This window comes from Sphaerodactylus townsendi, linkage group LG04 (assembly GCF_021028975.2).
Source record: "Sphaerodactylus townsendi isolate TG3544 linkage group LG04, MPM_Stown_v2.3, whole genome shotgun sequence".
Taxonomy (NCBI): Eukaryota; Metazoa; Chordata; class Lepidosauria; order Squamata; family Sphaerodactylidae; genus Sphaerodactylus; species Sphaerodactylus townsendi.
This window is the reverse complement of record NC_059428.1, coordinates 122,348,871-122,366,327: the sequence shown is the minus strand read 5'-3', so window position 1 is coordinate 122,366,327 and position 17,457 is coordinate 122,348,871. Positions and strand designations below refer to the sequence as shown.

Genomic DNA, 17,457 nt, shown 5'->3' with positions numbered 1-17,457 from the left:
AGTAAGTCAATTTCATCTTCCCTTACAGAGATGGAAAGGCGCAGTAAGCAGAGATTAGTGTCTGGGAATTTTGGCCTCCCCAGTCTTGTGATCAACCCCTCTTTCCATATGCTGCAAAGACAATAAGTAATTTTTATACATCTGTGCTGCATAATGAGGTACAAAGGCCTATTGTCTTCTTGATATGAAAAAAACCCCAAAGGCTTTTTTTTACAAGCTATACTTTTCCCCCTAATAAATGGTATGCCACAGTAGCTTGGTTACAACAGGCAACTCCAGGTTCCTGAATTATCATGAGTTTTTATGGTCAGCATAATGGATTCCTTATGCAGAAAAGAGCTTATTTATAACTTGGAAAAATCTCTAAATTGTGGTGAGGGAGTATTTTTTTCAAACATGTATTTCCCTAGAGTTACACTGTATAGTAGTTAAAGGAGTGGTAGAGTAGAAACGAAACATGGTTTGAATGAAAGAATACTGAGCTGAATTTGTAATTCTTGAAAGCTAAATGTTCAAGAACACTGGAATGTCTTGCAATAGAGGACATTTTGTAGCAGAAGGCATTCTAATGCATTCCACAGAGTTAGCCTTAAAGTTCTTGTGATACAGACGTCTGTCTTTTTTCCCCAATGGTCAAATATGAGGGTTTTTTTACTAGCAAGCTTGCTGAAATTCTCTCCCTCCTTTCCTCCCTGCCCCCTCACTGTGTTCTGCATGCTTGATGCACAACTTCTTTTGCAGTAGTCAGTGAGGAACCAAATCCTTCCCGGGGGTTAAAATCTAGGGTTACTAACTCTGACCTAGGAAATTCCTGAAGATTGTGGAGTGGTGTCTGTGGAGATGGAGAATTTGGGGAGGAATTTCACCTAAATCTATGCAATACGATACAGTCTTCCTCCCAAAGCTGACATTTTCTCCAGGGGATCAGTTGTAATCCTTGGTCCGACCTGTAGATCAGCAGCCCTATCAAAATCCCACATTGGCTGTAGACTTGAATAAGTCAACCTTGGATCAGTTTTTTTATACAAATGGGAAATATAATTTACCTGCAGCTCAGTATTTCTAGGGCAAACACTTACCATATAAAAGTATCACATTAAAATAATTCTCCAAAATGTAGCAACTTGCCAGTAGCAACTCAGCAACCCTGAGGACATAATTCTCTATGCCTGGGGTGTGAGCAGAATTGATAATTGATGGATAAGGTGTCTAAATTGCCATCTGCGTATTTGTTATACATTCAAATGTTTTAATTTGTCAGCATGGTGCAATTGATTGTTTTCAGTATATATGTTAGCCGCCCCAAGTCTGGCTTTGACCGGGGAGGACTGGATATTAAGTTAAATAAAATAAATAAAATAGCATAAATATTATGCTCACTCTGAATTGTGGGCATTCTAATTAACTTTTTTTGAATTAGTTTTAAGTAGGGATGCCAGCCTTCAAGTGGGACCTGAGGAATTCCTAGAATGCATCGTATCCCAGACTACAGAGATCAGTTCCCCTGAAGACAATGGAGGCTTTGGAGGGTGGGCTCTATGGCCTGCTTGTACCCCACTGAGGTCCCTGTCCTCCCCAGGCTCCACCCCCAAATTTCCAGGAGTGTCCCAAGCTGAATCTAGCAACTCTACCCTTCTACCCTCTACCAGTTGGGGAACCTGTGAATTGGTTGCAATGAAGTGCCTCCTGCCAACTGGCAGGAGGGGTTTTTTTTGGGGGGGGGGACAAAATCCCAGAAGAAAAAAAATTAGGGAGTTTTGGGAATTCTGACTATAGAACTCCTGGCAATTACTATAGGTACCCAGAAATGACCAGCATAGATTACCATAGAGTTTGTAGTGATTCCTAGACGTAACTCTAGTTGTAAAAGAGTTCAGTGGGTGGCACAGAGTTCTAATATTTCAAAAGAGTGAGAAGCAAATCTCTGTAGCATTCATAATTGCACAAACCTTGGGTCGTGATTGTGTCCCCCCCCCAATACTCTTTATCTGGAATTTTTATAGAGAACTAAAACTTAGGAAAAGTTGCCATTACTCTGTGGCCCCTTCTGCACATACAGAATAATGCACTTTCAATCCACTTTCACAATTGTTTGCTAGTGGATTTTACTATTTTCGCACAGCTACAAAGTGCATTGAAAGTGGATTGAAAGTGCATTATTCTGCAAGTGCAAAAGGGGCCTGTATGGTACCAATGAAGGAAATCACGGAAATCTACAGGAGCAATTCATCTGTTTAATGAGTGTCCATGTGTGGAGGCCAGGTAGGTATTTCTATTGAGTCCAGACAAGTGTTGGTCATTTTTCAGTACAATGTGTAATATTTACTTCAACAGTTCTGGTAGGTAAGTCTTTTCCCCATGAATAGGGACCTGATAATTACAGATCTTGCATGTTCAAACTGTGGCATAGCTCTTTAAAATCATGAGATGTGTTTAGAATCACTCACCATTACATTCATCCCAGTCAAATCACCCTCTTGGTTTTGGGTACATATTTTGGCAAATTTTTTTTTAAAAAAAGGGGTCTCTACTTTGAAGACACCCACAATGCTGCATAAACCTGGCTGTCCTTGTGAAAAAATCCCATTATTCAACTGAAGGTGACAGAATGCTGTAAATATCAGATCAGCTGGCCCTATTCCACATGAAGTGTCTAGTGGAATCCAAAGTTCATTTTATAATTTTTTTTCTCCTTACAACAGTATGAATCTCTTTGGGCTTCTGTTTTTGTGGTTATTTTTCTAGGGAGGTCCAGTGTAACTCTAGGCTTGCTCTTCTCACCATGAGAAAGAGTGAATACTAGGGATACCACCTCCAGGTTGGGAAATTTCTGGAGATTTGCAGGTGAAGTCTGGGGAGAGAAGGGGGCCTCAATGGGGACAATGCCCTAGAATCAGCCCTCCATAGAAATTGTTTTCTTCCCGGTTACTGATCTCTGCAGTTTGGAGATCAGTCATAATTCTGGGATATATCCAGGAGACTGGCAGACCTTATAAATACCCAAATTGAGAAGTCCACTACTTCTGATGTTCACTTCTTCCCCACAGTAAGGGCAAGCTGGCAGAAATCACAGCTCTTTTTCCTAGAGGATTCTTGGTTGGGTTAGTGTAAGATCTTTCATGAGAAACTGAACAATGAGATGGTCTGAATACAACAATCCATACACCTTATTATGGTCTAAACTGATTTATAGAGAGAGATCTATATGTCTTAAAGGACCAAAAGAGCTGTTAAAATAAGGAATTATTTCAGAAGTAGTGTTACACTATTTTGTTATGCCCTTTTTCCCTGCCACAAAGCACGTTGTTGCAAAATGTGGGCTGAGTTAGTTCTGAGAGAATTGTGACTTGATCAAGATCACCAGACAGGCTTCATGTGGAGAAGCAGAACCAGTTCTCTATATCAGAGTCTGTGGCTCTTAACCACTACACCATGTTGGCTCTAATTGAACAACCAATCAGCCAAATCAAAATGGATGATTACATAGTTCTGTGACACCACAATCAAAGGGGCTGTGTGTTAATGTTGCTGGTGACCTTAACAACATTAATGTTCATATTCTCTTCCCATTTTGTAAAACAGCTGTCATGGAGCTTGCATTTTTCATTGTTTGCAAGTATAACTACTTGTTTCAGGTTTAAGGCAGATGAAAGAGTAGAAGATCAGAAAAGCGCAACTTTTGCACCAGAGTGGGGCAAGGGCAGGGCAGAGCCGCCTGTGGATAATCAGCCTAGACTTTCTTTTCTCATACCAAAATTGCAGGGACTTTTTTTTTACAGGCTTCTTGAAGGAAAAGGTTTTGCGTTTCAGAACCCAAATTAACCATGGTCACACCAGCTTGTCACTGGCTATCAGTCTTTGAATCTGTTTCATGCATTTGACAAATTGGACTGCACCCCACGGAAGCTTATGCCTGAGTAAATCTGTTAATCTGTTAGGTTCCACAAGACTCCTTTTTGTGTTTTGCTGAACAGACCAGTAAGTGTACCATGCTGGAATTAGTAACCTTCCCATACAGAATTTAGATTGTAAACATTCTTTTGCCGATGGCTTCCGTCTCTGAGCAGCTTTATTACTGGACTTTATGTATAGATTGTTGGAATTCCAGCGATAAGTTCAGATGAAGGTTAAGCAAATGTCTGGTAAAAAAATAAAAGTACATATTTATGGAGATTATATATTAATGACTGTTAAATTAAAAAAAAACATGATATAGAACCTTACCTAAGATGCCGTTCCAGTGGGAAGACCAACGAGGACTAGAACCGCACAACAGTTACCTTTCTCTTTCCACCTTAGAAGTTGGGGTGTAATCTAGGTTGGCCAGGTTCTGGTCATGGGAGGCTCTCATTCAGGTCAGGGCTTCAACTGTTTTTGACCATCACTGCTCCAAGCAGTGGTGAGAGGAGTAAAATGTACTGGCTGTATCCCTGTGTCACTTCCAGGGAAAACCCTGAAATGGTTTAGGGTAGGTAATTCTAGGAATTGTTGAAAACGCTATAGCTTTACCTTCCTAGGTCCTTGCCCTGCTGAATGCCAGTCTTGACTTGACTTGGCAACCCTAGGTTATGACTGGAAGGAAATGTGTGCTTGAAAAACAAAACCACAGACCTGCGTTTGGTTTATTTGTGGCATTTTTATTAATGTGTTTGTTAGCAACCTTCCTGCTCTATGGACCTCAAAGTGGCTGGCAATAGAAAGTACATAAAATACCAACTTTTGAAATCATAATTTAGCATTGCTAGTGGATTAAACAAAAGCGATCTTAAAGAAAACCGTCTCCAACGGCCTCCTGAAGATCATAAGCGAGTGGGTCAGGCGCATCTCCCTTGGGAGCTTGTTCCATAATCATGGGACTGCCGCTGATTTCATGCATCCATCAAATGAGCTTCCTTGATTGATGGGACAGTCAGGCGGGCCTCTCCCTGTAAACTTCATTCCTGGGCTGGAAACAGGATACAATGATTTTGCAAAATTGTCATTGAACAAAACAAGCTAATTAAAGATGATCGAAAACACAAGTTAATCAACAGGAAAACATTAACATGCTCGAAGGCTGGATAAATAATTCAGTCTTGTGTTGCTATCAATATGCTAATATCACAGAGGTCTTCCTGATCAGCTTCTGCCTGGCCTGGAAAGCTCTCAGAGGTGGCTCCTGTGTGATGGAATGGCCTTCCTAAGCTGATGCCATCTGGCTACATGATGGCCTTCAACTGAGGTGAGAAGGTACAACCCAACAAGAGGCAGTTCTGAAAATATGTGGGTCCTAAGAGGTTTATTGGTAGGCTTAACAGGGGCCTACTAATGACAGGCAAACTCCCAGTAATTCTTTCTGATGCTTCCCCATGCTCATCTGTTTGGTGGATAGAAGCAAGCAAACAAAATGGAGGAAGCAGCAATCTACAGGAGCATATGACGATGTCACTTGCAACATAACTAAGAAGTGCTGGCATCGCATGGCGACAAAGGTCACTGCGCCTGTGTGGTACACACTTACCTCATCCCATCTCTCGCCAGTAACTAGGCAACTCTTTTTATAGGTCATAATGAGCACCTGGAATTGGGCCAGGAAACAAATGGAATTGCAGTGCAATACTTGTGAAAAGGTAAAGGTAATCCCCCTGTTCAAACACTGGGTCATTACTAACCCATGGGGTGACATCACATCATAACATTTACTGTGTTAAATGGGTAGTTTGCTATTGCCTTCCCCACTCATCTATGTGTTACCCCAGCAAACTGGCTACTCATTTCACCAACTTTGGAAGGATGGAAGACTGAGTCCACCTTGAACCAGCAACCTGAAATTGACTTCCATCAGGATCGGACTCAGTGTTCCATCAGGATTGGACTCAAAACAATGAGCAGTGTTTTGACTGCAGAACTGGAGCTTACCCCTCTGCGCCACGGGGCAGTAATTGTAACCCTGGTGTCATATGAACCATGTTTTGTTTCAGATGGTTAATGAGGAGTGCCCCAACGTTTTGCACAACCTTACACTTTTGCTTGTTTTCAAGGGCTGCTCCACATAGAGTTCATTGTAATAGTATGGATCTGTGTGACTAGATTGGCTGAATCAAGATAAGGGGCCAGGTTTTGCACCAGACGCAGACAGTAAAACATGCTTTTGGCTGATACCTGAGCAAGCAGGAAAGGCAGGGTATAAATATTTTAATAAGCAATAAAAATAACTTGTTTCTGCATCAGAAGATCAGGGCTGAGGAATGTTCTGAGATTCTTAATGTGGTCAACCAGGATGTTGACTGAAGGGACAATATTACTCCAGACTTATCCAGTCTATAGTGGCTGTCCCCAGGCACAATTCAAGGTGTTGCTGTTGACTGTATAAATCCCTACATGGCTTGAGATCTGCATACCTGCAGGGTCACCTAGTCCCTTATGACCCAGCTGCTGTAGTCATCTTTGAAGGCCCTGTTTCAGGTGCCCCTGAGTGGCAACCTGGGCATGGCACCAAACTTTGACATTCTGTCCCCTTCTGTTGCTATCTTCTGCCAGTGGATGAAGACTTTTCTGTTTTGTCTGGCATTCCCCCAGTGATGCCTTCTTCCTGCCCTATGCTTTATTTTGCTCTTGTGTAGGTGCATTTTATTTATTGTTTGTGTATATGAAGTACTAATTGTTTGAATGAAGTGTTTTTGTTTGGTTTTAAAGGGGTTTTTTTTACAATTCAGTATATTTTTAATCTGTTAGTTGCTTTGTTGACTCTGATGAGGAAAGAAACGTGGGATATATAATCAATGAATAAATAAAATCAGAGATTATTATAATCCACTAAAATTGGAGTAGCAAGATGCCCTCTGGGACAAGACTTAACAACCAGCATCACTTCTGTACTGATACAACTTTAATTTGGTCTCAGTCACATGACTGTAGTTGACAGGCATTGGCTTGGAACAGAGACAACAGCCTCTGGGGGCATAGATTAGAAATATTGAGTGTATTGATGACTCCCCACTCCAAAGCTGTAGATGATCTCCCTTAAAGGTTTCACATGAATATTGAAACGCAATAGAGAACGCAGAACCCTGGGGCACGTTCAGGAAAGATTGGATCTTGTTGGTGCAGATTTTAATGTAAATGATAGCACTCTAGGGTGTATGATCAGCAAAAAAAAAAAGATTTAATTGCTCCAGCATACTTCCTTTTAATGTAATCCTCCGTTGGAAATTCTTGACTAAAATTGAGGAGCCCACTGTTTTGAAGGATGTAAAAAAATCTAATAGTGATTGAAGGAAGGCGTGGTTCTTGCCTATGTGTAAATGGAAATCGTTCACCGGGGCAATTGATGTAGCCTCTGTGCATTAACCAGCCTTGAAGCCTGGAGAAAAGGGGTCAAGGGAAGGTGTGTCATCTAGGAAATCCTGAGAGCCAGCATGGTGTAGTGGTTAAGAGCAGGTGGACTCTCATCTGATGAACTGGATTTGTTTCTCCATTACTATACATGAATCCTGCTGGGTGACCTTGGGCTAGTCTCAGTTTTTTGGAACTCTCTCAGCCCCACCTGCTTCACAAGGTGTCTCCTTTGGGGAGAAGAAAGGAAAGGAGTTCGTAAGCTGCCTTGAGACTTCTTACAGGAGAGGAAGGCAAGTAATAAATCCAAACTTTTCATCTTCTTCTTCTTGAAGGATGCTAGGGCAGGGGTCCGCAGTGTGGTGCCTGCAGATATCATGCTGCCTACCAATACTTTCTCTGGCTCCTATTGAGTTTTTCAGGAAATGGGCAGAACCACTGTAAGGCAGGGTTTGTTACTGGCTTCCCTCATTCAGATGAAAGGGTGGTCCATTCCGCAGAACCAAAATAAAACTTTTTGAGGCAGGAAATGTTTCCTCTGAGTAGTACCACAGCTTTTAAAGCCCCAAACACTTTATTTCCATCCTGAAACATTTTAAAAGCATGCTGTATTCTATCAATTCTCTTTTGGAAAACATTTTCAAAATGTTTTCACTTGCTGTGCGATCTCTTTAAGATGTTTCCCACACCTCTGTGCAGTCCGCAGACTTCCTCCTCAGTGCCTTTTTCTGAGCTTGCTCCACCGTCACGCCTGTTTATTTTTGTCAGTTCTCTTTTTTAAAATTTGGGGGTGTGGTGTCTTTGTACTTATGAAGACATGACCCCTAAAGAATCGCAACATGAGTTGTTACAGCTTCAGAGCATCGTATCCACAGAGCTTAAAAAAATAATGGGAAGAGCACAAAATGGTGGCCAGGAGTTATTTTGAGGGGGTGAATGCGAACAAATGGAGGCGTTGCAAACCATTCAGGGACTTGTGCAAGGTGGACCAATTTTGTGTGGCTTCAATAAGCATTCACAACTACTAGAAAACCAGGAGCACAAGTGAGTACCTGGACTTTCCATGGTGTGTAGATCCATTCTGCCTTGAGACTTTTGTTCTTTTCATTCCTCCCTTCCCCTTCTCACTACCTTCCTCTTCTTTGATTCTTCTGCAAAGTGAGGAGGGATATATCATGTTTGGCTCTATTCGAGAGTGTTGTTTGTTTTTCCCATTGTGTCACAGCTGATTTAGAAGAAGAGAATATTTTTTTTTATTTATTACATTTGTACCCCACCAATCTCCCGAAGGACTCAGGGCAGCTTACAAGTGAAGATTTATACCCCACTTTTCTCAACCATAGCGGGTCTCAAAGCAACTTACAAACTCCCTCCCTTTCTTCACAACAGGCGCCTTGTGAGATAGGTGAGGCTGAGAGAGTTCTGAGAGAACTGGCCAACTCAGTCTCCTGTGTCTCTGCCTCCTGAAACAGCCATTTTGAGCTGGTGCCCGCCACCTCCTTTAAGAATTTCAAAGGTCCACACAGGCTCAAAAAGGGTGGGGAGCCCCATGTTAAATTATACTTAACGTAGCTGTCAGCCAATCCTTTCGAACAGTAGCAAAGTTTAAATGTTGGCAGATCTTAGTTTAATTCCCTTAATATTCCAAAGACAGTTTAAGGTGATCAAAATAAATGCTGAAAGCCCTTGAATGCATGGACAATGGTAGCTTTGGGCATGCAGACTCTTTCTATATATTTATGCTAATCTATTTGTAGTTGTTAAGCAGAATTCTGGTTCTGCTTGTATAACCTCAATTGGCATAGCACATAAACTGGAAATGTAAGCAGTCTGATGAAGGTAGGAAAAGAGTCCAAAATGAGTAATGGAGAATTAAATCTCACTTTGGTTCAGAGAAAGGTTTGCATTTTTTCTTCTTCTTATACACAAAGTGCACTTAACAGTTTGAAAGGATTTTTTTATATCCCCCACGCCTCTCTTGTTGAATGTTAAAGATGTGCCATAACTTGAATTTCTGCTAAAGGTGTTTTTTGTCCTGGCTGAGTAGTTTGGTGTCATACACTGGGGTGTGCATTCCGGAATTTGCATTGGTTACATAAGAGGAACATAGGACTCCCACCCAGTGTGTTTAAACAATGAGGAAAGCAAACATCTGAAGAACTTGAAGGGTGCTGCCCAGATGGAATTGACAAGAAGCCAACACTTTAAACTTCAGTTCAATCACTATATGTGTGTATTGTTGATACACACATGCACAGGGCACCGAGAATTTTGAGATGGTTTTATATAAACAATGTTTACCTCCATAGAGTCAAAACATGGGTTTTAATTATTCATTTCCCCCCTTAAACTATGTGGGTCCATCTAGCATAACCTTGTCCCCTGAAATAATCATTTGTCATGTGCTGCTTATGATCCTTCCCTCTGGACTTTGCCAGGGTGTAAGAGTGGCACAGTGCCTTCAGAGTGAGTTACATTGATCCCACCTGTAATGATGCATTGGGTCAGGTACCTGTGTCTCCGACTTGTGTCCCAAGTCTCATGTATTTTACAAAAGTAAAGATATGCGAGTACTGCATGCGAGTATGGCATGTCAGTATTTAGGCGAGTACTGGGTCCTGACTGACCCCTGAGGTGACCCCACATCATGATATTTACTAGGCAGACTTTGTTTACAGGATGAATTTTATGAGATAAAAAATAAGTCCAAGCCCCCTGGTGCAAAATATATTTTATTTAAAATTCCCCAAATTCCCTTTGTGTTTCACCAAGAGGTTTCTTTAGAGGATCCTGTCAGTCTTGCAGTGATTTTCCAAAAAGAGTCCAAAAGCCTGCTGCATGACCTTGGGCTAGTCACAGTTCTCTCTGAACTCTTTTAGCCCCATTTGCCTCACAAGGTGTCTGTGGTGGGGAGAGGGTGGGAAGGAACTTGTAAGCCACCTTGAGACTTCTTTCAGTTGAGAAAAGCGGGGTATAAATCCAAACTTTTCTCATTCATTGAGCAGGAGATTAAACTAGATGCCCCGTATCACCCCTTTCATCTCTTGCATTGTGTCAAGTTTGGTTCTTGTTCATTGAGAACAGTAAGATGGGAGAATCCGATTGTTGATCTCTTGTACTGCATCCAGTTTGGTTCTTGTTAGGGAGGGTATTTTTAAGAAATTCAGCTGCTGTTTCTCTTTTACCTTCAATGCACTTCTTCAGTGTAAAAGAGTTGTCCCTCTTTCTGCTCAGGTGGAATTTGTTCACCTTCCACAAGGAAGCTCCTTACTTGTGGAGGGAGTTCCAAAAAAGCCATTCAACCTTAATTAATGGTTCTCTGACATTGCATGTGAATTTCTTAAATTGTTTATAAATAGTGGTAAGCCCTTCACCAACGATCGCTAATACAAAGTAGCAAAAGAAATAATTTTTTTTAAAAAAATGTTGTGATTCTTCCTTCCCATATGTTGCTTTGCATTTCTGTGAGTGCAATAAATTACCAAAGCAGCATGTTAACGTTCAGGATTGCAGCATTTGATCCGTTCCGTTTCATATGCCACATTTCTGTTGGACTGCCTTGGAAGGTAGGACACGTAATCGTTTTGATCATGGTTTCAATGGGACTAGACCCTGATAACCAGAACAGTTGTTTCAACATGGTCTGTTCAGCAGAAAGTGGGAGGGCAAATGGCAAACTCCTCTTCCTGTGGCATTCTGTGCCTCCTCTACCCATTGAGCAAGTCAGCTCCTAGCAGGTGTAATAAGTCAGTGCCAAAACCACACCTATGTTTTCTAGTTTACCCAGTGAATACCATTTGTTTGTGCTGTCTCTCTCTCTCTCTCTCTCTCTCTGCTTTCCTTCTGACTCACGTTAGCTTGCTCTGAAACCACAGCCAGATTCCATGTGCAGTATTCCACAGTCAATCTGTAATCATAGAAACCGAGTCCCTCCCTCTTGTTCCTCCGTTGCCAACCCATTCTGGGTGGGTGAATGTCAGTCGCTAGAGAGTTATTTTTAAATGTGAGAGGTGAGGCTCGCCATGTGAAGCTGGAAAAGAGGGCGTTTGTTTGCAGAGCTGACATCAAAGTGTCGATCGCTGCTGACTGGCCAGGCATTTCTGCTTCCTACCTGCTAATCTTTAACGTGTCTCTGTCAGTCACAGAGATCTCTGCTCGGCTTGCAGATCTGTATGAAATATTACTGTTAATGGTCCAGAAGACGCTGTTCTTTTTTGCCTCTCTCCGCACACTGGACTTTGAAACTCCGGAGTTTGTGCTGATCCATCTGGCAATCTCTTCCTCTACATTTGCTTAAAGCAATCCCTTTTTTGTTTTGTTTTGTTTTTCTTTTCTTGCAGGATAATATCAATGTTTTTTTGAAAGCCTGCGAAAAGCTTGGATTAAAAGAAGCTCAGCTTTTTCATCCTGGAGACCTTCAGGATTTATCCAATCGAGTTACTGTCAAGTAAGTGTTCTGTATGCTTATCGGTTAACTTTAAGAATTTAAAAAAAACTATTCTTGGTGCTACTATTCACATACGTGACTGTTTGGGAACAATAACTATTTCATATTTATCCTTGTTTTGAGAGTTTTCTTTTTAAAGAGGAGATGACTTAATGTGGTCAGACTTTGCCTCAATGAATGTTTTCAAGACATTTGCTGACATTTGAAGTGCCCCAAGCCCGCTGTATACTAATTAATGGTTGCATTGCTTAAAGATGCAAAGTAGAAGGTTCCACAGTTTTAAAAAAGACAAAAGTAAAAAATGGAAACCTTTGTTGTAAGGTTGTAATTACCAGGAGGTTGCTCTCGGTGTGTGGGATGCATTCACCTTATTGGTCTGGCTTTCCGATCTTCAAATCTGTAATTTTGCAGGGCTGAATCTAAACATGTCCTCTGCTCCATAGATGTGCTACCAGCATGGTGTGAGATGTACTTTTATTGTACTTGAGATGTGATGCTGTACCGATAGCTATGCTTGTGAACTTCAAACCAGGAAGTCCTGGATCAGTATCTGAATTGGGCAGTGAATTTGCTAGGGAGATCTTGGGTGTAAACTCTTAACCTGTTGCATCCCTCTGCCATATGGGGGGGGGGGGGTGGTCTTAAGGGGTTCATGTGAAGCCTGCTGTATATAATGTATGTAAAGCACTTGAGAACATTCCATATAAATATTGTTACTACATAAAACTGTGCAACTACTGAGTGAGTGGCAATACAAAATTGTGAATCATAATCTGTTTCTAAGGATAATCCTTTTTTCTCACCAGTGAGAATATGATTAAGAATAATATTAGGATGAGAAACAGCCTTTTCACAAAGGAGTCTCATGGAAAGGAAAGCTAGCTACAATGGGCCTGGGCTATAATTGCTGCTATTATAGCTGGTTTCATGAGAATATTTTTTAAATGTGCTAGACCTTGCACAGTAAATCATTTCCCAGAACCTCTTGTTCTTTTTTTTAAAAAAAAATTAAGGACATTTATGAGTGTTAATAAAGAGCAGAACAAAGTCCTTAATATTGTGCCAAGAATTTTGTCATTAACAAGTGTAGCTAAGGTAAATATGACATACAGGAAATATTTCCTTGGGCTGCTGAGCTGTGTCATGATGCCAAGGGTGCCCTCTGTCTTAGTGCGTACGTGATTGCTGAAAAGTTGGAAAGGGCACTCACTGATAAGACAGAAATGTTAAGGGGACGGTTTTCAATTTTGAACCTTCCTGCCAATCTGAGAAGGGCAAGGGTAATGTGTACACAAGCTGGGGGTTACCACAAACGGTAAACAATGTTGTGACATCGATATTGCTAAACCTCTAGAGAACCTAATACCGGTTGAAATTGGGCTGCTCAAGAGCCACTTGTCAGTTGCCTGGGGCGCGTCAGAGCTGCCTCCAGGCAACTGAGCGATGGAGCTTAGGTGGTATGTGTATAGAGGAATGTGAGGGCTGTCATCCTTTCCTTCTGGGAGAAGGGAAATAAACAACCTGCGGACTGTATACTTTAGGCCCAGGACAGGGTCGCCTGCGTTCTTCAGAAGTGGCATATTCTGTCTGGGATGCTTCTGTTGGGAAAAGGGGCACTGTCCCATTTCAGAGAAGGGGACACAACCCAAATCCCCCAGGCCAGTGCAGCTCTGGCTGCTTCATCTTTTCTCTTCTCCCCACCACAGGATACTACCCGTTCCCTCCACTGTTCATCCACCTGGGCTGCATAGGGCTTGCTACTTCCACTTTCTTATTCTGAGAGGGATAACAGAAGGTTGTGCTCAGTCTCTTCATTGATATTATGAGATGCCTCCTCCCCAGTTTCTTTCCCTCTCTGGTGTGAAGCATTTAAGGGAGGTAGAAAGGGGTAGTCGCCACTGGAGCCATGCAAAGAGGGTGCTAGCAGGAATCGACCATTTCTCTAGCTGCCCTGAATTGTTCTGGATGTGAGAAGGAACGAGGGTTCTGGGTATTCCTGTTTAATATATTTTCATCCCAGCCATTCTCCAAAGAAGCTAGAGAGGTATGCCTGGTTCTTTTGCACCCATTTTGATCTCACAACAGCCTCCGGGGGTCAATTACGCTAAGAGTTCATCATTGGCCCAATAATTCCAAGGAGCTCCATGGGCACATGGGGATTTGAACCTGGATTTTCCAGATTTTAATTCAAGATTCTCCTCACAACCCTGTTTGTTGCTCAACAGTTCACTTGGAAGGATAGCATGTTGAAGGTAGGGAAGGGAAGTCGGATTGTGGGGGGAGGGGCAGGTTTGCTGGATAAAAGTTTAAAAGAAAAACAAGACCTCAGCTACTTAACAGAAGTCTTAGCGATTCCTGGATCAATCCGGAAGTGATAAGCGATTGTTAGAATTACTCTTATCCCTTCTGGTTAGCTCTAGGAATTGTCAGGCACTCCATGGTTACAACTTCCTATAAGTAGACAAAGGCTTATTTTTCTTTTTAATTATCCTCCCCAGGACTATCTCCCCGCCCCCACTCCCATGGCCTCATTTTCTGCCTATTGATTGGTTGAGCATTGATTCGCAAAAGTGGCAATTAACTGTAGGTCTTTCACTTAAGCCAGTGGTCTGCAACCTGCGGCTCTCCAGATGTTCATGAACTACAAATCCCAATTGGCCATGCTGGCAGGGACTGATGGGAATTGTAGTCCATGAACATCTGGAGAGCTGCAGGTTGCAGACCCCTGACCTAAGCAGACAAATGGAATCCTTAAAGGGAAATAATTGCTGGGGGGGGGGGGCAGGGAGGCTTAGGACTTGGTTGAGTGACCCACTCCAGTGGGGTTGCTTGCTTCAGGTTGGGAAATAGTTGGAGAATGGGGGGGGGGGTCCTGAGTAAGAATACGGTTTGGGAGGTGACGGACATCTGTGGGTTATAATGCTGCAGTTAGGTTTGCCAGGTCCCCCCTGTCCACTGGTGGAGTTTGGAGGCAGGGTTGGTAGATCCAGGTTGGGAACTCTTGGAGATTTGGAGACAGGGGAACTGATCTCCATAGTCTGGCAATTTGTAATTCCAGGGGATCCCCAGGTCCCATTTGGAGGCTGGCCTTCCTACCGGCAGTATACCTTCCAAAGTGGCCATTTTCTCCAGGTGAACTGATCTCTGTCACCCGGAGATCACTAGTAATCCCAGGAGATCTCCAGTCACCACCTGGAGGTTGGCAACTCTCCCCTCTGGTTATTCGCAAGTCTGGTCAAAGTTCATCACATCAGTTTTTATCTTAAGAAATGCCATTATGTACAGTTGCTATGAATCCTGGTGCAATAGCAATGGCCTTGTTGCTGCTCTGTATATGAAAAGTGCCTTTATTAGCATTCATCCTCAAGTGGGAAAAATATAGAAGTGTTACTGGTTCATTCAGCTAAGCATGTTGTCGTTCTTTTAAAAAAATTGTCTGCCCTTTTTCTAGGTTGAGGAGTGATACCAACAATTTAAAAATAGAAATCTACGCACCACTATAACAATATCCCCATACTGGCTCTAAGCGGGCTTTTCAAGGGCATTTATCACGCCTCGGAAATACAGCGGCAAAGCCCAAATGTCTAACAATAGCCATTTTCTTCTGGGGTTAACCCAGAGTGATTAGAAGTTGCATGACCATGTTCTGAGCTGCACTCGCTGTAACGTGAAACAAACTGAAACCAAGAACAGAGTTTTCTCTCCAACCATCTGCCTGAACTGGCACTCAAAATGGCCAGCAGGTGTGTTCAGAGTTTAGAGATGTCAGCCTCCAGGTAGAACCTAGGGATCCCTTTGAACTACTACTTATCTCCAGAGTACAGAGATAATTTCCCCTGGAGAAAATGCGTGCTTGAGGGGTGGACTCAGCAGGGCCTCTCTGGCATCCATCCCTACATCTCCAGGAGTTCCCAACCCAGATCTGGCAAACCTGCCCCCAATACCCACCAGTACACAGGGGAGTGTTGGCAACTCTAGGTCAGGTGCTAGTAACTAGTGTTGAGATGGGCGCTGAAACTCTGCCTGATTAGTAGAGAGTTACTGGAATTACCTCGATATCTCTTGTAGTCTTTGGAGTGGAAAAGTCTGGTTGGTGGTTTTCTACTCCAAACCTCTCCACGTGAATGATTTTTCTTCTGTTTTCTTAAGGTGATTATAGGATCCTTAAATTGTGTGTCTGGTAGATGCTTGCAAATACAAAAAAAGATTTATTCTGATTGCCAATCTGTCTAGCATTAATCACACTCTATCAGCTAGTGTGCAGGGATAATTGCATTGTTCCAAATACTGTTATCACACAGTATTTTTTTTAAAATCAAGTTAATTTTTTCATCTAATCTAATTCCCTGTCCCCTGGTTTGGAGCATGTTTTAAAAATGAACAAGATGGCATATTGGGGCATTCTTTTAAAGAATGCTATTAAAAAGCGGTATTAGGCAAACCGCTTTTTTAGGTAGCAAAGTTCTCCTGCGAAAGTTACTGGAATTCCATTTGATGGAAACAGTGGTCGTGTTTTTGCTTCAGTGGTGCCCGGCATAAAACAGCTTCCTGGTGGACCTTCTTTTCGTGGATAGAGTTCATCATCAACAGGATGTTCCTTGTTCAATGGGGCACATTTATTCTGATGGCACACCCATTTACTTCAGAATAGCATTCACCTTGAGGCACTCATTCCTCAAATCATTAATACTTGTGGGAACTCCAGGTAGCAACTGGAGCTTCTGTGAGTCACCAGAATCTGGCCATCTCAGAACTCTCCCTCGTCACCTTCAGCGGTGCAGTCGATGCATTTTCTCAGTATTGTTTTTGAAACATTTAAACAAAAACACAATGGAACGCTGGACTTGGGCATCTGAGCTGTTATTTTCTTACCCTCTTGCTTATGGCTTAGCTTGTATTTGCATATTCAGTAAAACATCAGTGGTTGCATCCAGTTCCATTCTTAATTTGTAAGGTTCAAAATGTCTTGACTGTAACAGGTAGATGCAGCAAACAAAATTTTAGTTGGCAGACAGACTACAGAGCTAGGGGACAGGTTTCTGTTCTCTAGGTATTAGGCAGCTAAAATAGGCCTGAAAATCCCTAAAGGGCTGTTTGAGAACTCCTCTTAATTACAGTCTCACTGGCGCTGAGACTACAAACAGGTAAACATTGCAGCTCGGAGCGTGCATATATTAATTAGCTGAGAGAACTACATACATTTTGAACATAAGTTAATCATCGTCCATGGCAGGGGGTTGGACTTGATGATCCTTGTGGTCTCTTCCAACTCTATGATTCTAAGAGTGCATAGAGCAGTGATGGTGAACCTTTTTGAGACTGAGTGCCCAGATTGCAACCCAAGACCCACTTATTTATCGCAAAGTGCCAACACGGTAATTTAACTTGAATACTGAGGTTTTAGTTTAGAAAAAACAGTTGGCTCCGAGGTGTGCATTACTCAGGAGTAAGCTTGGTGGTAGTCGGTGGCTTTGCTTTGAAGCAACCGTGCAACTCTTCCGATGGGTGAATCACGACCCTAGGAGGGTTTACTCAGAAGCAAGCCCCATTGCCAGCAACCGAGCTTACTCCCAGGTAAAGATCATGCTTTAGTTCTTCACATGAAAATCAGTGGGGTTTAACAGCGCTTAACAGGGTTACCTACACTGCTTCCCCAAAACTAGGTCTTAGGTTTAATGTTAATAATCGAGCCCAGG

At 42.3% G+C, this 17,457-nt stretch overlaps 1 protein-coding gene across 8 annotated transcripts in view; it reads left to right on the top strand.

Annotated features, from left to right (window-relative positions):
- Positions 1-17,457, top strand: part of LMO7 (LIM domain 7) — a 199,779-nt gene that overhangs the window by 85,828 nt on the left and 96,494 nt on the right. For all 8 annotated transcript variants that reach the window (XM_048492310.1, XM_048492318.1, XM_048492319.1 and 5 more), the window contains one exon: positions 11,655-11,761. In XM_048492310.1, the coding sequence (XP_048348267.1) occupies positions 11,655-11,761 (107 nt within the window). The remainder of the gene's footprint in view (positions 1-11,654; positions 11,762-17,457) is intronic.